The sequence below is a fragment of the Pimephales promelas genome, chromosome 13, assembly GCF_988280905.1.
Source record: "Pimephales promelas chromosome 13, fPimPro1.hap1.1, whole genome shotgun sequence".
Taxonomy (NCBI): domain Eukaryota; kingdom Metazoa; phylum Chordata; class Actinopteri; order Cypriniformes; family Leuciscidae; genus Pimephales; species Pimephales promelas.
Genome location: NC_142781.1, coordinates 10,446,649 through 10,466,353, shown reverse-complemented (window position 1 = coordinate 10,466,353; position 19,705 = coordinate 10,446,649). Strand labels below are relative to the sequence as shown.

General features: G+C 39.8%; 1 protein-coding gene across 5 annotated transcripts in view; it reads right to left on the bottom strand.

The window, feature by feature from the left end:
• Positions 1 to 19,705, bottom strand: part of arid1b (AT-rich interaction domain 1B) — a 132,639-nt gene that overhangs the window by 3,465 nt on the left and 109,469 nt on the right. For 2 of the 5 annotated variants that reach the window (XM_039692287.2, XM_039692288.2), the window contains 10 exons: positions 13,672 to 13,812; positions 9,608 to 9,817; positions 6,859 to 7,072; positions 3,925 to 4,063; positions 2,431 to 2,570; positions 2,037 to 2,169; positions 1,818 to 1,937; positions 1,655 to 1,733; positions 285 to 1,047; positions 66 to 196 (listed from right to left, as the gene is read on the bottom strand). In XM_039692287.2, coding sequence (XP_039548221.2) covers positions 66 to 196; positions 285 to 1,047; positions 1,655 to 1,733; positions 1,818 to 1,937; positions 2,037 to 2,169; positions 2,431 to 2,570; positions 3,925 to 4,063; positions 6,859 to 7,072; positions 9,608 to 9,817; positions 13,672 to 13,812 — 2,070 coding nt within the window. The remainder of the gene's footprint in view (positions 1 to 65; positions 197 to 284; positions 1,048 to 1,654; positions 1,734 to 1,817; positions 1,938 to 2,036; positions 2,170 to 2,430; positions 2,571 to 3,924; positions 4,064 to 6,858; positions 7,073 to 9,607; positions 9,818 to 13,671; positions 13,813 to 19,705) is intronic. The other 3 variants (XM_089118456.1, XM_039692289.2, XM_039692290.2) reach the window with 3 other exon arrangements.

Sequence of the window (19,705 nt, the reverse complement as noted above, 5' to 3'; positions counted from 1 at the left end):
CTGCAACAATTTCCTTCCCTTTTAACTTTTAAACCTAAAAACCCAACAGTGCCTGGGATACTTACCTGAGATAGGCCAAAGGAAGACACAGTGTTGTCATCATAGAGCAATATGTTTATAGTATCTAGAGCCCATGTACTCTCTGCAAGCAACCCAGACTTCAGGGACATCATCACACGCCAAGCCTCTGGTGTGCCTGCAAGATTTACAAGCATTTTAAGAAACTTGCCAGAACCCAGGCCAATTAAATAAAAAAATATTAGCACTGGAAAAGGGTTTCATACCAATGTCTTTGGAAGTTAACCTTCGGCGGGGTTTAATCTGGGGCTGTGTGGCCTCCACAGAGTCCAATGGGTAATCCCGATGGATTGTTGGGAAGCCTTGCCCAGGAATACCACCACTTTGAGAACTTGGCATAGAGCCTGGGCCACCCGGCTTTTGCATCTGCTTCATAGAGGCCATCATGTGAGCCTTATTGGGTGACATAGAGCCACCCACAGACCGAGGGAATGGTGCAGGGCTTGGGACACGAGAGATGTGGTTTGGCATTGCCGGAGGAGATTGGTAGGAGGAAGATGGTTGCCGGCTAACCATGGGGGGCATGGAGCTGGAAGCGGACGAAGAGTGTGGAGGGTATGGTGATTGACGCTGACCAGGCCACTGACTGTCCTGACTAGCCCTGACTTCTGGATCGTCTCCGCGGCTCATGGAGGGATATGGGGCCCCATGACCCTGCCGACCAGGGTAAGGATAGCTCATGTCGTGCCTGGTGTGCCACATGTTCCCCTGATGCCCACCGCTGGAGTTAGAGGATGGGGGTGGTCCACCAGTCATCATGCTATGCTGAGGAGGTCCCTGTCCACCTGGCTGCATGCGATCACGTCCATATGGATAGGGGAATGGGCTTTGCATGGGCCTACGTTCTGGGTAACCATATTGGTTATACAGGCTGTCAGGCTGCTGGCCCCCGTACTGCATACCATAGGCTTCACTCTCATGCCTCTTGGGTGGAGGGCCATACATCCCTTCCCCAGGCCTCTTGTAACCCTGCAATAGCCAATAAACAAAGTGTCAAAATAAAGTATTGATATAGCATAAATAATTACCACATTTAGGGGTGGGAATCACAGAGTAGCTCATGATACGATACATGGTTCACAATACCGATAATATCATGATGCAGCAATTCTCCAATAATCAATATATTGCTAGACAATCCTATAATGTTACATCACGATATCTGTCTAAATATGAACACAAAATGCAAGTGAAAAGGTTAAATGCAAGTTTTCCAGACTTTGGACTTAAACGTCGTGGCTGAAGCATCTATTATTTTACTCACACTGCTGTCTGGCTAGTAAACTTATGTTCTAGTTTCCCTCATTCATGTGTTGGGTGCCACCTCAAGGAGCCATGAAGTAGCGACGCTGGGAGCAGGGAAATCTATTTAAAGCGCCTTGTTTTATTAATGAAAATATCGATATTTGGCGCCAGCGCATCAATTCTCATACAGCACGGAGAAGGACGACGATATATTTCCCTATCGATATTTTGTCCCACCCCAAACCACAATGAAATGAAAAGAATTATCACAAACTCTCTCTAACTCTCAGCATAAAAGAGGGATCAATCCTGATCACATTTGATGGCTGACCTGCTGTTGGGGGTAAATCCCATGTGCACCATATGGCATGCTGTGAGGGTACTGCTGCCCATAGCCGTCATGTCCATGTCTACAGTAAAACATATAATAATAAACTACAGCTCTATACACCATATGCATTCATAGAAACTAGTCAACAATAGCCACTTCTTACCTCTGATGAGAGGCATATCTACTGCCAGAGAACATGCTGGGATCACTGTTGGAAGGTACCATGTTGTTTTGGTTTCCAGGGGGGGCAATTCCCCCGTCTTGTCCCATGACATGGTCTGGCCTGTGAACATAAATATAAACATAAAGTTGGCATACTGATTTTGATGCTTGCATTGTTTTTATGCAGTTAATGAACTGACACCAAGGTGTTCTGTCTTACCTCCTCTCAAAACCAGGGTTGTAGGAGTACTGGGGTCGTGGACCCATACCCATTCCTGAGTGCGGGCCACGTGGGTACATATCTTGCATGCCGCTGCCTGGCATCTGCCCTGGCATGAAGGACTCAGAAACACCTGAAAACAAACAACACTTTTTAACTGCAAGGAAGATAACGAACATGAAAGACTATCTACATGTCTAAAGAATATTCTATGAAACGTCATATTCAGGTCAATTTTACTTTCATACTGGCTTTAACCTGCAGACACTAGATGGCAGCAATGTCCAAGAAAATAATGAATATGCAGCTCTAGTAAATGGAGCACAGTGAGGCAGCAGTGAGCAGAAATGTGAAACCAGTCCCATACACAGTAATTACAGCAGCAACAACACACCTTTCCTGGGAGCTCCGTAGGGATCCTTACTGGTGTCAAACTGCATTCTAGAGGTGGGATCTCCATGCATGGGGCCTCGCTTTTGGAAGGCTGGGTCACTGCCTTCAGAGAACGGATCTTGCACACTAACACCACTGTTTCTAAAGAAGTGTGGGTGAAACAAGGACAACAGAATCAATACATGCACAAACTTGAGTATCAGACACCAGTGTTGGGCAGTAGCGTCGCAACAAGTAGCTTAACTACATTTCTCAGTAGCAAGGTTGTACTCTTTTTGTTGATCAAGTAGTGCGGTAGCATCCACACAAGCTACATTTCCCCAAGCATTTCTGAAGCTCCAGCTCAAATCGGATCTAAGGATCACTGATCCTGGATCCACAGATCTGTGTAGCTTCCATGCGATGGCAACGAATTTGTGTTTTACGGCAGGTTACGGCAAACAGCTTTCTCCGGCCGGTGACATACCAATCCTTGGGCTGACACGCGAGAAATGTACTTGATGGAAAGATGCACACACTCTCGACACCAAGTTTTGTTATTGTTATGGTTGTGTTATTGTTTTTGCTTTGAAATTGCTTTGGAACAGAGTTGTATTGATCATTGAGAAAGCATTGACTTGGAATGGTTGGTTTACTATAAAAATAAAATTGAAAAAAAATTAGTGCTGTCAAACGATTAAAATATTTAATCGCGATTAATTGTATTAATGTCATAGTTAACTCGCGATTAATCGCTCATTTTTATCTATTCTAAATGTCTCTTGATTATTTTTTTTCTCATTTTAATGCTCTTATCAACATGGAAAAGTGGATTGGCTTGCCTTGTGCAAATGTTTTTTATTGAAAACAACATTAGCATATACAGTGTTTAATTTCACACTAACATTTTCACTTGGAGCAAATAATCTCTCACACAATGTAACACTGTCCATCAATAAAAGGGTGAAAGAAATACTGACGAGGTCCTGATATTGACGAGGGGGCGGAGAATTTGCATCAGCTGTTTGTGTGTGTGTGTGTGTGCTTGGCCATCATCAAGCGGTATTTCAGACTGGACGTGCTGCGATGATGATCGCTCAGTTCACAACGACAAAACACACAGATCACTTTGGTCTTGTCAATGGAACCATTTGGCAACTTTTAAAAGTAAACTTTCCATTCAGAATCTTATTGGCATCCATTTCGGCGTCTTGAGCTCGTCATCCACTCAAAACATAACGTTAACCAACTATATGGCCGGCTCGCAAGCCCAAACGAGTGTTGACGCAAAAAATTGACCCCGTTAAAATGGGTTTGCGTTAACGCTGTTAATTACGCGTTTAACTGACAGCCCTAAAAAATAGTTTTGCAACTGTTGCCATGTTGCTTTAGCTTATCTTGCTACATCAGTGCAGAGAAGCTTAGCTTAGCTTAACTTAGCTTAGCTCAGCTCACTACATTTTCCAAGTGCACAACACTGACAGGCACTAAAATATAATACATCAGTTTAGCCCACCTGGCAGTCGGTAGTGGCGTGACCTGTCCGTGGGGTGTGGTGGCTGGTGTCGGTGGCTTCAGGTCTCCTGGCATCTCTGTCATGGTGCTGCTGCCTGTGGACTGAGGAGTCTGCGGCCCTTGAAGAGAGCCGGAGTTTGCTGTTCAGCAGAGTAGAAAAGAGGCTACGTTACAGTATGTGAAAGAATTATTCTACGCAAAAATGTATCCTCTTTATTGATCACTTTCATTTATTTAGAGAGTGAAACTTTTTTATGCACATTTCGATGCTCTCATTCCAACTATTTTGCTTTTAATTTTGTGATGCGATTTTTTTCATCTGTTTAAAGAATGATAAAGGATGTTCATAACAACATAGTGATTGCCTGAATCAAAATTGATTCCCACCAAAAACAAAGAACTGCATATTACCAAAATTTAAATAATATAAAAGCCTCATTAAAATCAACTTTAAAATACTTTCTTTTATTATTATTATATTCTGATTGTGCTATAATGGTATTTTATAAATCTACAAGCAAATGACAATGTCCTAATCAGTTCCTCCAAGCTCCAGGGAAAGAAACCCAAATCTTACAATCCCCAGACTGCATTTCCATAATCCAATAACATTTGAATACACTAGTTATTAATTTCCATAGAAATGCAATGGCATAAAAGGACACCGTCCTAATAACGTCTGAAATTTCTACGGCTCAGTTGATGCAAAGTAATAAAACCAATTTGCATTTTCCTCCGCAGCTCAGAGCAGTAAAACGTACTTCAAAAGATTTCCGCGCAGGGAACTAAAAGAATTGGGTTACAATGAAAGAACGAGGGAATGAAAGAGTGTCTGCTTTACATGTCCTTGATCTGCTGCCAGCCACAAAACCATCTTTCAGCGCTGAAAGTAAACAATACATGGTGCTATGCTGTAACACTTCCAGTCTGTGTGACCGCCCATGACCTTACGCATATTCCCCATGTCGGAGAGAGCGGGAGAAAGAGAGATGGAAAATAAAAACGCTGGCTCACTGGTCTGCATTGAGCGAGGGGTCAGGCTGAGGTCACTTTTGTTTTTATCCCACACTCCTCCCCCATTAATCTTCTTGGAGGGAATCCCTCCCCTGCTGTTTGACAGCTCTCTCTCTCTCTCGCTCTCTTTCTGTGACGTCATGAGTCATTAGCCTCAGGAAGAGGGGGAACGGGAATCCTTAAGCCAGCAGCTTGGCAGCTCTCTTTCTTCCTCACCCCTCCCCCTTCCGCCTCAGTTTGAATCAATCACCTGTCAGATATTTATAGCTCCGTGTAGAGCCGCTCTGACTTCATTATAAGGCAGGCAGGCCAGAGCGACATGTGAGAGATCCAGATGATTCGAAGAATGGCATGAAGATTATATTGGACTCCAATAGCATCACTATTACAGCTAAGTAATTGGGAGGGTTGAAACACTTTTCACAAAATATTGCCCACAAAGTTGATTGGATCGTTGATGTTTGGATGAGTGTTGATAAGGATAAGTCACTGGATAAGGATTTTAACTGGTCTGACTAATATTTGTTCCGAAATCTAGCTTCACCATGGTTTTCTTCAACAAGCTTGTTATCTGACAAGTTGGATGGGTTAAATGCACAGGACAAATATTCCCATACTCGGTCCTCACATTTCTTTTCACTTTCACTAAAGCCGCGTTTCCACCGAAATTATCTGGAACAATTCGTTCCAGAAACTTTTTTTCCCATGAACCTTTTTTTCTGTTGCTGTCAGCGTTTCCACCGCGGTCTAAAGTACTGTGAAGATTAGGCAAATTAGTCCAGTGACGTAGGACTGCGCGCTACTTTACAGTTCCCGCTGGATTTGGACCTCCACGTATAAACTTAATAAAGCCTGAACCTCGCCATCGGTCGTATTTTTTAAATGCCATTGTTGATTTGAATAGCAAAAAACTTACTGCAAAACTAAAATCCTTCATGGAGTCAACCAATCAAAATGCGGCATGAACTCAACCAATCAACATGTTCAACCCTTGACAGTCCCTGAACTTTGAAAAAAAACACTGCCTCGTCACTGGGACTTTCGGAGGGGGAAATATTTACCCGGAACTTTGTTTAGACACCGAGTCCCACCCAAGGGGTAATCCATCGACCGGAAGTTGAAGCCGGCCGGGTGCCGCCATCTTGTAGCAAAACGTCACTTGAGTTGGCATTGACTCCCATTCATTTTGGCGTCAATTTGACAGCGAATAACTTTACATTTGAGGCATTCGAAGACCCCATTTGTCCATTATTTATTTCTAAAGAAACACAACAATGTATAAAATGCTCCATTACCTTGTAACGTATGTTATGGCCCCGTAGAAGCAGTTTTTTGTAAACGATTGCGTCATAACCACGCAACTCTCTGTCGCACAGTAGAGAGATTACCGTATGGACAGGAGGAGAAGCTAGTGGGCAATCGGGGAAACGTGGAGGCAAAATGACAAAATAATTAATCAGAATACCTAGCAAAAGTGTCTCCTTCTCCTAGCTCATGGACAGCTCCTACTCACACTCTCCACCTCTGCAAGTTTTAGAAGGGAATGATTCAGATTTCTCATGCCACAGCCACTAGAATACAGATGGGTCGATCACATCACATCTACGTCGTCAAGCTCTGTTTGAGTCGGTTTGAGTCTGCGCATCAGGAACGGAAGTCCTAAAAAAATCGCTAAAAATGGGCTTCACTTGTGGAGTTCCAATGAGATGGCTCTGTCCACTTCTTATACTGTCTATGGTCCCACCCCAAAGTCCCTAGTTCCTGGGGAGAGTTCCTGCGATGGAAACGCGGCCTAACCCTATTTAAAAACTACAAAAAAGGCAAAATAAAGGGTTTAACCTGAATAAACCGCATAGCACATAAAACATGTCTACAGTCTAACAGTCTGTTCTCCCCGCAGTAATGCTGTAAAGTTGTTCACCAGGTGAGGGTGGCTGGATCTTGGCCTGCTGTGTCTGCTTCTTGCCGTCTCCCATGTTGAACGCGTCAGGCGGCGGTTCCTCTCCACGCTCCACCTTGCACTCGTAGGCAAACAGGTATTGGATGTACTGCTTCTTGAGGGAGCTGGCAGAGCTGCTGGATGTTCCCACATTCAGGTGGGTGGACAGCTCTCTCCATTTCTTGTTCTTATTCACCTGTTCGAGGAGAAAATTTCAATCAAAACCAGTCAAGAAACAATCAATTCAGTGAGTGGTTTGACCATCTAACCCTGTGACTGATTCACACGCCACCCCCGGTTTAGCTTATCAAGGCGCTATATGTGTTGATAAAAATCAAATCTTTGTCCTTTTTTTTTTTTTGATAAACATACCTATTTCCTATGTAAATGAGGCTCATTATAGAATGCACAGGATTTACAAACATCATCGCTGTTAGCCAGAAATAATTAGCATTGCGCTATTACCGCCCACAGGAAGCTGGCGGTAAACAAAAACTTTATTTAAAGCAGGGGTCTTTAAAGGGTTAGTTCACCCAAAAATGAAAATTAAGTCATTAATTACTCACCCCCATGCTGTACCAACCCCGTAAGACCTTCGTTCGTCTTCGAAACACAAATGAAGATATTTTTGATTAAATTTGAGAGCTGTATAACTACCACATTGGCTCCTAAGGGACTGCCTCTTGACGGCCCAGAAAGTCAATGAAGAAAATGTTTAAATATCCCATGTGACTACCGTGGCTCAACTATATGTTTATCAAGCGACGCGAATACTTTTTGTGCGAAAAAACAAACAAAAATAACGAGTTTATTCGACTATTTCTTTTCTTCCTTGTAGGCCAGAACGAGACTTCCTTAGATTTCCACGACGCATGCGCGTGATTTGCGATCTGCTCACACCAGCTTACACTACTTCAGATCGCAATTCTCGCGCATGCGTCGTGGAAATCTAAGGAAGTCTCGTTCTGGCCTACAAGGAAGAAAAGAAATAGTCGAATAAACTCGTTATTTTTGTTTGTTTTTTCACACAAAAAGTATTCGCGTCGCTTGATAAACATATAGTTGAGCCACGGTAGTCACTTGGGATATTTAAACATTTTCTTCATTGACTTTCTGGGCCGTCAAGAGGCAGTCCCTTAGGAGCCAATGTGGTAGTTATACAGCTCTCAAATTTAATCAAAAATATCTTCATTTGTGTTCCGAAGACGAACGAAGGTCTTACGGGGTTGGTACAGCATGGGGGTGAGTAATTAATGACTTAATTTTCATTTTTGGGTGAACTAACCCTTTAAGAGGGGGTCTGTGGCAGTTACAGCTATTAGTTGATCTCTTTAAAATATTGTTTTATGTTGCAAATGTTGTAAAAGAAGGAAAAAAACATGTGTTGATCTTAAATATAAAGCTAGAGAAGCTATCAGTCTCATAAATGGTAATTTCATCATGCTGTAAACGTACCTTTACAAACAATTTTTTTAGTTCTAACAATATCCGTAAATAAGTTGTTAACGTTCATTATTTTTGTACTGTCATGTGCTATGAGACATGTGCGTTTGTTCCACCAGCGTGAAAAATGGTAACGCTAACAATAAGATTTCATTTGTTAACAAAAGTAAACTACATTAAACAATACTTCAACAGCATTGATTTTTTTTGTTAATTTTAACATTTAATAATTTTTTAAATCAAAAGTTGCGTCTGTTAACATTTATGCATAGTGAACTTAAACATGAATAAACAATGAACATTTTTAAAAAATGCTTTAATACACCTTATCATATATTAGATCAAGTTAGCTAATGCATTCCTGGATTGCTCGAAGAGGACAGTCTGGGCTGTCAATCCTCCAAAGAGAACTTGAGGTAAAATATTGTTTTCTTATATATTTTTACTTTAGTTTTAACGTTAGCACCATCGTCTCTCTTTCGTTTGTCGAGATGACACATCGTCTCGTCTTTTGGCCATTTTTGAAAGTTGTGTATGGAAAAGCTTCTGTGCTCCGATTGGTCAACCTCATACATGTGACGGAACCATCGTGGACGACCGCTAAAAAAATTAAACATGCAAGTCTTTTTGTTGTGAAGCATCACAGACACAACGTAGGTTGTCGCCCACTATGACACACTATACGAGATGATACGATCGAATCTTGTGTCCCGACGCTGTTGTCGTTTACGAATCCCCACGACATCGTGATCAAAACGGATCGTGCCAAAATCGGGCTAAAATCGTGTAATCTGAACCAGGCATTAGCCTTTGGTTTAGTGTTAGTTGCTTATTATCATGTGTAATTTACTGTTATTACATGTAAAGTGTAACAAGGACACATCAATATGTTTCTAAATGCATGTTATTATCTAGACCAGGTTTAAAATGTCACACAAATTTGTAGCAGGGAGTTCCTGTTTCATCCCCTGATATAAAAGGATGTTTACTTTGTAACAATCTTGTCAGGCCATTTTTTTTTCTCTTTTCTGGAATATTGTCATCCATGAACCATGGATCATAGGCGCAAAACCAATGCGGAGAGCGTGTGCGAATTAAGAACACCATCAGCAGGTGTGGTGTGTTCTCAGCCAATTCCCTTCTCTGTTTCTTTGATGTCTGTGGTGATGGTTGAGGCAGATATGAGGAAGAATGAGGAAGAATCTTTAACATGCATTACACAGCTCTGCTCCTTTAAACCCCCAGCACGAACAGCACTCTCGCAGAAACACCCGAAAGAACTGCTCACCATAGCCAAGCCTCCGATTTCTCGAACACAGAGGTAGAGGCGGCACAGATCCAGTGGCTTCTTGCCCACCGAAGGCAGGTTTGGGACCGGCGTGCCCCTCTCCTCCATGAAGGAGATGTAGCGATCCACCCATCCCCTCCTCTCAGGCTCACAGCCCATGTCGTACAGTCGTGTGATCTTCTCATTCGTCATGTTCCCCATGCTGAGCTTCTAGGGGCGGATGGATACAGAACAGGGTGAGATATATATCGCCACCGACACACCCATACCGTGAAGCCCATCGCTCTTTGTCTCGAGAAAAAGTGTTCTCCACATTGGTCAATATGTCCCGTTCTGACAGTCTCATGCTAGTAAAGTTTACCCTTTAACCATTTTGGACAGGTATGAGTATTGATGCATGGCCTGGGCAGGAGCTCAAGTCTCTTATAATTAATATAAAAGTTACATTAAACAATAAGTTAGTTACACACTGTGGAATATCTTTAAATTACTTGCACATTAAAAAAAAAGTCCTCTGTTGGTATTATGCTGGAATTGGTAAATGAGATAAATCAATGTTGTGCATAACAGACAAAAAATATCATATATTATGTTATACTATTATTATTTAGATGTATTTACACTTCGATTAAAATTGCATGAATAATGTGACATGGTTTGTGTTTTATATCAAAAATGTTGACTATATATATATATATATATATATATATATATATATATGAAGAGTTCAGATGCAAAAGCCTCTAAATGCCATTTGAAATTTTCTTCTTTAATGACCATTTTTATCAAACTTGTATATTTAAGTTCAGTGATTTCACTTAAATAACAATTAATAGGTAATTATCATTGCCATTTAAGTGAAATTACTGAACTTAAATATACAAGTTTGATAAAAATCATCATTAAAGAAGAAAATTTCAAATGGCATTTAGAGGCTTTTGCATCTGAACTCTTCATATATATATATATATATATAAAAAATTTAAAATAATACACTATTAGACTCTTAATTGTAACAGTGGCGACAGCCAGGAATAACAATTTAAATCCAATTAGACAAATGGACCTAAATTAAAGTGTCCGGGCTCCAGACACGGATAAACCTTCAAAATTTCAATAAACGCAATATATTATATATATATATATATATATATAAAAGCCACCAGATACATACAAAATATTTTTCTCTTCACATCAACAATAAAACAAATAAACTCGTTCGAAATCCGTTCATTTGCAGGGAGACGCAACTTCTTTGTCTGGAACTATTATCATTGGTTAAATAGAGCAAAAACTCACATTATCGTGTTTAGAATTTTAAATGAATATTGTTTATTGAACTCTTTTATTAAAAGGAATATCACATTTGCAATCGTGCTGATATTCAGGAAATCGACACTTTTTCTCATAAAAAAGTGACATAAAATACAAAATCTCATACAGGGACAATTCATATTTTTTTAAATTTTATTAATTTACATTTTATTAATTTTGGTGGCATTTCCTATCCTGGGCAATGCTATTTTACACCAGACTCGGTCGCTTCTTGTAAAGCTTAATGGAAGGCTATTAATGCTGGCTCTATGTAGATTGTAATAGTGGTTTAATTTGGGGTTGTGACCAGAGATGCCATGCGCCCAATTTAAATAAAAAATGTTTCGCGAAAAGGGCTAGAGCAGCACTTGTGGTCTATCTGTGCTTGTGCATGACACGGTTTGCTCAAAGAAACACTGCGTGTACAATGTATGGCAGGGGTACTCAAGTTCAGAGGCCAAGAGGGCCACATTTAAACCACAAAAAATGCAAATATCATTGTTCTGTAAAAACAATACCATTTAAAACTTTTGACATAACATGATTTGGAATATTTTCTGGTTGCATTTTGGAATCAAAATAAGTTTTATTGGACAAGTGTGCTCACGCTTACAAGGAATGGGTTTGTTGTTTGAATTAGTTTTTTCAAATCTAGCTGAACATGATTTCAGCCTTGAGCTGTGTTGGCTTATGCACTCACCTAAAGGATTATTAAGAAAACCTGTTCAATTTCTCATTAATGCAATTATCTAATCAACCAATCACATGACAGTGGCTTCAATGCATTTAGGGGTGTGGTCCTGGTCAAGACAATCTCCTGAACTCCAAACTGAATGTCAGAATGGGAAAGAAAGGTGATTTAAGCAATTTTGAGCGTGGCATGATTGTTGGTGCCAGACGGGCCGGTCTGAGTATTTCACAATCTGCTCAGTTACTGGGATTTTCACACACAACCATTTGTAGGGTTTACAAAGAATGGTGTGAAAAGGGAAAACCATCTAGTACGTGGCAGTCCTGTGGGTGAAAATGCCTTGTTGATGCTAGAGGTCAGAGGAGAATGGGCCGACTGATTCAAGCTGATAGAAGAGCAACTTTGACTGAAATAACCACTCGTTACAACCGAGGTATGCAGCAAAGCATTTGTGAAGCCACAACACGCACAACCTTGAGACAGATGGGCTACAACAGCAGAAGACCCCATCGGGTACCACTCATCTCCACTACAAATAGGAAAAAGAGGCTACAATTTGCAAGAGCTCACCAAAATTGGACAGTTGAAGACTGGAAAAATGTTGCCTGGTCTGATGAGTCTCGATTTCTGTTGAGACATTCAGATGGTAGAGTCAGAATTTGGCGTAAACAGAATGAGAACATGGATCCATCATGCCTTGTTACCACTGTGCAGGCTGATGGTGGTGGTGTAATGGTGTGGGGGATGTTTCCTTGGCACACTTTAGGCCTCTTAGAGCCAATTGGGCATCGTTTAAATGCCACGGCCTACCTGAGCATTGTTTCTGACCATGTCCATCACTTTATGTACCATGTACCCATCCTCTGACGGCTACTTCCAGCAGGATAATGGACCATGCCACAAAGCTCGAATCATTTCAAACTGGTTTCTTGAACATGACAATGAGTTCACTGTACTAAAATGGCCCCCACAGTCACCAGATCTCAACCCAATAGAGCATCTTTGGGATGTGGTGGAACGGGATCTTCGTGCCCTGGATGTGCATCCCACAAATCTCCATCATCTGCAAGATGCTATCCTATCAATATGGGCCAACATTTCTAAAGAATGCTTTCAGCACCTTGTTGAATCAATGCCACGTAGAATTAAGGCAGTTCTGAAGCCGAAACAGGGTGAAACACAGTATTAGTGTGGTGTTCCTAATAATCCTTTAGGTGAGTGTATTTGCGCTACTTTTTGGCCACAAATTATAATCAAAATATGAATATTTAGAATAACGCTAGCCACTGAGTACAATACTGTGACTGGACTTACTATTTTACTGTAAACACAGCGAAATGTTAAAAAAAAAAACTTTAGGGTTAGTTCACCCAAGAATGAAACATCAGTAATCAATTACTCCCCCTCATGACTCCCCGTCAAACTTTGGTGAAAAGCTGATTTGCCATGTACAAGTTTGCTGTGAACTCTTCCCTAATCCTTCTTGAATGTATTTTAATATATCACACACAACTACAAAGTTACCCGTGTTGGAAAATAACTAATTACTGACATTTTTGCAGCTCAGCTGTTCTCAAAACAGAGTAGCTTTTCCAGTGACGAGCTAATTTCTCACAATTTTTGTCACATTATATTGACAGCCATGCAATAATTAAATCAAGATGTAATACTGTCCCGCACCCTCACACGTAGCATTGCAAAGTGAATCGGTTTGCTTATTTATTTCTTTAACCGACAGCTGATGGTTTTTGTGCCTTTTTATGCCAAAATTGTTATCGTTTATAATGCTATTACCTAACAATGCTCTATATTCTTATTATGAGCAGCTTAGCAAGAAACCGTTTTAAAGTAGCTTCCCCAACACACGATACAAATGAAAAGAAATTGGGGGATAGTATAACAATCTTGTGGTAGAGTGTCATAATGAGAAACTCTAATTACATCATATCTGCGGTCAAAACAGCTCACACCATCAAACAGGAGACCTAAATAACCACAGAAAGAAGAAAGAGAAGCAGGAAAACAAAGAGAAGAGAGTAAAAGTGCATGAGGCACTTACAGGGCTGCTGGGGTTCTTTGGCCAGGCAGGGCTGCTAATGCTATCGCTGTCGTCCCCCTGATAAGAGGACAGACTAGCTGGGCTGGGGGACAAAGGGGAAGGGGTAGGAGGCTGGGAGACACACTGAGAACCGTAGTTGTCCTGTGATGGGAGAACACATAGGGAAGAAAGAGAAACCCACACACATTGTGAATGGCGAGAGACAGCTTTCAAATCACCTTTGTCCACCGAAACGATGCGCAATCCACTCCCAGAACTGGCCCATGTTTCGTTTTTTTTACTAAGAAGTCATTTCTAGTCTTTTTTTTTTAAATCAACTGTATGCTATCGCAAACTAGCTTAGAAGTTATATAAACGAATAAAGATTTGCAGGGAATGTACAGATTACACAAGCAAGAGGGAATTGGTGGAAGGTAATCACAGCTGTGCTGATAATCAGACCAAGAGCATGATTACACTGTTATACAAAGATTCAATAAATAAGAAGTTTTCATACAAATGTCCTGATGATTTACTCAGCCCCATGTCATCCATGATTGACGATGAAAAGAAATAAAGCTTTTTGAGGAAAACATTCCAAGATCTTTCTCCATATAGTGGACTTCAATGGGAACCAATGGGTTGAAGGTCCAAATTGCAGTCTCAGTGCAGCTTTAAAGCCTCTACACAATCACAGCCAAGGAATAAGAGTCTTATCTAGCCAAACCATCACTCATTTTATAAATAATAAAAAAAAAAAAAATTATATACTTTTTAACCACAAATGCTCGTCCTGCACTAGCTTTGATGCGCCACGCATGAAGCCATCACGTTTAAAGGTTACGAGTGTTCCGGTTAAAAAATGTAGGGTAGGGCAAAAAACTCAATCGCATTTTATCCTCCAATTTCGTAATCGTCCGACATTGTTGTTTTACCTTTTATTTTTGTAAAGGACGTTTAACTTAGTTTGTGCACGTTCGTTTTTTAAACACCAGGGGTGCGTTTCCCGAAAGCATCGTTAGCCAACTATGGTCGCAATTTCCATTGAACTCTATTGGTAACGACGGAACTTGTGACCATTGTTGGCGAACGATGCTTTCGGGAAACGCACCCCAGATCGGTACTTCCGCCTACCATGTTTCGACTAACGTGACATCACAGCAAGCGCAAAACGAGCATTTGTGGTAAAAAAGTACACAAATGTTTTTTTTTTTTTTTTTTGGCTAGATAAAACCCTTATTCCTCGGCTGGGATCGTGTAGAGACTTTGAAGCTGCATTGAAACTGCAATTTGGACCTTCAACCCGTTGCTTCCCCTTTAAAGGGATACTCCACTTTTTTTGGAAATAGGCTCATTTTACCACTCCCTCAGAGTTAAACAGTTGAGTTTTACCGTTTTCAAACCCATTCGGCCGATTTTCTGATATTTAGAAGAATATAAGTCACCAGACAAGTTTCTGGTCTCATTGACTTCCATAGTAGGAAAAAAATATACTATGGAAGTCAATGAGACCAGAAACTATCTGATTACTGATATTCTTTTAAATAACAGAAAATCGGCTGAATACATCTGAAAACGGTAAAACTCAACTGTTTAACTCTGAGGGAGTGGTAAAATGAGCCTATTTCCAAAAAAAGTGGAGTATCCCTTTAAGTCCACTATATGGAGAAAAAATGCCGGAATGTTTTCCTCAAAAACCTTTATTTCTTTTCGACTGAAGAAAGAATGACATGATAATCTTGGATGACATGGGGTGAGTAAATTATCAGGAAATGTTAATTCTGAAGTGAACTAATCCTTTAATACAGAGTAGGGGTGGGTAATATACCGGCAGACACAATTAACCGGTAGAGATTTTGGACAATCGTCACTATCGCGGTTACGCTCACATGAAGTTTGCAGGCGTTCTTAAGTATTGGGGTTAAAAAACCAGGGATTTGAGCTAATGAAAGAGAGACAACTCATTTCGCTACATACGTGTGCTCTCAGCGCTGTACTTTTTTGCCAAATATTTGGGCTTAAACGGGTAAATACACATACTTGTGAGTCAAAGTGACCAAGTCTTTGATAGTTAACACAGTCATTTACTGTACGTCTAAAGTCAACATAAAGAGTTAAGAAAGAAAACGCATGAGTATATTGGATCCATGCAGTCGGTCTTAAAGTGACAGCATCCAAATTTACCTGCTGTCGTTATTAATGTTAATCAAACAACAAATAAGAGAAAATCTCTCCTTGCTCTTGACCGTTACGCAGACTGAAGATGAAGACTGACAGAAGGCAGGATTAAAAAGTTGAAACGTGGTTTATTTAACAAAAGACGGACTGGTGTAACAGTGTGTCAAATGCGAACACAAGCATTAACACAATTAACAATCGACAACTGAAGGAATGACAGAGCAAAGTTAAACACTGGCTGAATGAGCGAACAAACGAAAAACACCCGTGATGATTAAATGAATGTCCATGACAGCAAAGGAGAAACTGAAGCAAAGGAACACATGCAGGAACGACAGAATACAACTAAAACTAAACTAAGAACAAACACAACTGAATATCTGTAACAGACTGAATCACTTTTGTAACTTTAATAAGAATAAATATATATTTATTTACACAGTGAAGACTTTTTTTTACATTTCATTACTTTGAATTTATTTCTTATGGTCTATTTCATTTGTGTATTAGTTCTATTATAGCTTGTTTTTCTATATGCTATAATTAGTTTTTTTGTCACTGTTTATTTATTGTAGGCTATCATATATATTAACACACTCTCGTCTCTCTACATTATGAAAACGGGTAAAACAAGAAAATTCTCGAAAATAAAACAGTAAATTTCCTAATAGTAATTCCAATAATTGCAAATTACATTAGCCTAATATTTTTTTTTCTTTTAAAACAAGAAAAAATGTATCTACCACAAACAATATAGAGAGAAGCCAGTATGCCAGTATATTTTGTCTCCTCTTTTTTCCCGACAAAAATAAAGAGAGATTTTGGTAGTTTTATTTTGTAGCCCTCAAACCTTATTATTCACTTTATAGCCCTTAACCCTGTAATTGTGGACAAATGTGGGCACAGAGGACTCAGGTGTGATCCTAATTTTTATTTATTATAAATGTTATATCACTGTCTTCGATAAAGTTTTGTCTATCCATTTATGGTGTTTTTTTGGGGGTTTTTTTGAGTATTTTCGAATTTATTTACTTCAAAAAGTACCATATTTTCAATGTAAATTATGCTTATTTTTATGTTTTATTTATTTTACCACATTAAAATATAATTCCAATAAGTTCTTAGAGCTTTTTTAAAATGCTCTAAATTACAGTTTTCCCATTCATTTCTATGGGTGCCCATTTTTGACCCAAATACAAGATTAAAGAGTTTGTTTTTTTCACCCACTTAAGAATTGAGTAAAAAAAAATTGTGTGTGTTCAGGAGGCAAACTTAGGAAAAGTAGCCAATTCTTGTACCGCTCAGAACAAGGGAAGTATTTTTAACAAATAAATCAAAACTATTTTGCCCACATTTGTCCAGAATATGGTTTTAGGGTTAATGACACTTTAGTCTCGCATGTTATCATTATCGCATGTTGATATAGTAACCGTTATCGTTAAATGACCTTGGCGTAGTCGAGTCATCATAAAAAGCTCATTCACGAATTGAACGCTAATCAGTACTGGCACCCTGTCAGTGCAATAGGCAGTCCCTCCAGAAAAACGCGATTATGCGATCGCTGAATTCAATGCAAAATCAGCCAAGGTCCGCATATTTATGCGGGGGCCGCATTTTTTCAAATACGCCGCACTTTCGCCGCATAAATTGCCGATTTCCGTGCAAAATATGCGGGGTTTGCATAATTTCATAATCCTCGCATTTTCGTTGCAAAAAAAGTCACATGTATCTTAGCAGAAAGTTGAAAAATGTTGCGTTTGCTTCACACAAGAGCAGCCATTTCCCCCTGTTTCCATGGGAACGTTATGAAGTGACGCAATTACGCGACGCCAGACAGACTCACGGAGGCGATTGACATCTCACAAATCGAACTCGTACTCGTTCTACCGTCACATCGTTACTTAATAAACAACATAAGATAAAAGAAGTAGCATCAAACAGAAATTACCCGCACACATGGGGTGTTCGAGGCGCACATATAACACTGCAGAGAGTTCAACAGGGAGCGCGCAGCTCTTAAAGGGGCCACACCTTATTTACACTCGTTACAGTATTAAATAAAACAAGATGAGAAATTAAATATTCCCAGCACTTTCTATAATGTAGTATGCTTGCTTATCAAAGGAAATTATAAGAAATGACTCTTACATTAGCCTAGTGAGAACAGGATGTTGGGGGAATCACTTTTTTTCTCTTTTTCATCAAACCGCAATTTTTGCAACTTCCCGCAATTTTTGCAAATTCCTGCAATTTCATCGCATAAAATTGCATAAATATGCCGCACATTCCATCGCATTTTTAAGAAAACGGGCCGCGTAATCAATCAAAAAAAACTCCGCGTTTTTCTGGAAGGACTGAATACTAGTATGGTAAATGTTATATATAAATCGCAAATTTTTTCACAAATTTTTGGAAATTACCACCACAAAATCAGTCATTTTGATCGCAAAAATCACAAAAAAAAATCGTGAAATCCTGGAGGGACTGAATAGGATAGCTCGATCCACAATAGGTCGAAAACATTCACAATTCACACCCCTACTGTCTTTAGTATGACACGCATTCAGAAAGTTTGGCAAAAAACTGTCAAACTTCGTGCATAACTCTTCAAATCATCGTCTGTCTCACTCTTTTTGTACTCTGGCTCTTGTTCTGGCTGAAGTTGGCACCACTCCGAGCTGGACTAAAGAAAGCTCAATTCAAGTAGCTCTGTGTTAGATTGCGGGACTTGTTTTACTTGTTACAGGATTGCACACAAACACACACACACACAAAGCTTGTAACGCAGCCAGCTGGACGGCACATAAAGGTCAATGTTTGAAGGCACTTCTGTTTGCTGTGAAGCTTTCTACGCGTTAAATTAAAAAAGCCGTGCTCTACTGACGACTGATGCCATGAGGTGAAGATTATCATGAGCTAGCAAGAAAACAAAGGACATGATTTGAGAATGTTTTAAAGGTGACAGAACTACTTCCCTCTAATCAGACAAAACATCACATCGAATTACTAATGACAAAAAACAAAACAAAATGACACATAAGCAAGAATGGAAAGATGAGTTCGGAGAGAGAATGCTCCGCTACTGCGCCACATCTCAGCAAATCAAATGAAAGCTGAACTTAATGACACAATGAAGTTCTGATGAAAGTAAGGGCAATGACTGAAAAAGAACAAGTTAACACAAGAAAGATTTGAAGCAAGGTCTTCCAGAGCTTAGATGTGCGCTCATTAGGACACATGAGAGAATTATATTCCTTGGGTTATTGAATAACACGGTGAAATTGAACACTATTGAAGAAAAACATACTTTCAGTGCTCAGTTTAGGGAGTGTAAACCACAGAATGATAAACTAGAAGAGCTGCGAGCAGTAGGAAGTAAATATTTACAATGACGACAATTGTTTGGGGGAAAAAAGTCAATTTGGTCAAAATCTAAGTCTATTCCAATGCTCTGGTGCAAACTGTGGTTATTTAAAACAATGTTAAAGGATTAGTTCACTTTTTAAAAAAAAACTTTTGCTGATAATTTACTCACCCCCATGTCATCCGAGATGTCCATGTCTTTCTTTCTTCAGTCGAAAAGAAAATTAATGAAAACATTCCAGGATTTTCTCCATATAATGGACTTCATTGGGAACCAAACGGTTCAAGGTCCAAATGAGAGTTTCAGTGCAGCTTCAAAGGGCTTTAAACGACACCAGACAATGAATAAGTGTCTTATCTACTGTAGGACCCTTCGATGATTCATGACTCGAAAAAAGATTTGTTCATTTTGATTAACGAGTTTGAACAGGAGAGTCACAAACGCGCATCACAGAACAGAGCAAGGCGAGCATTTGTGCTTATGAAACTTAAACTTTGTTATTTATTTTTTAAA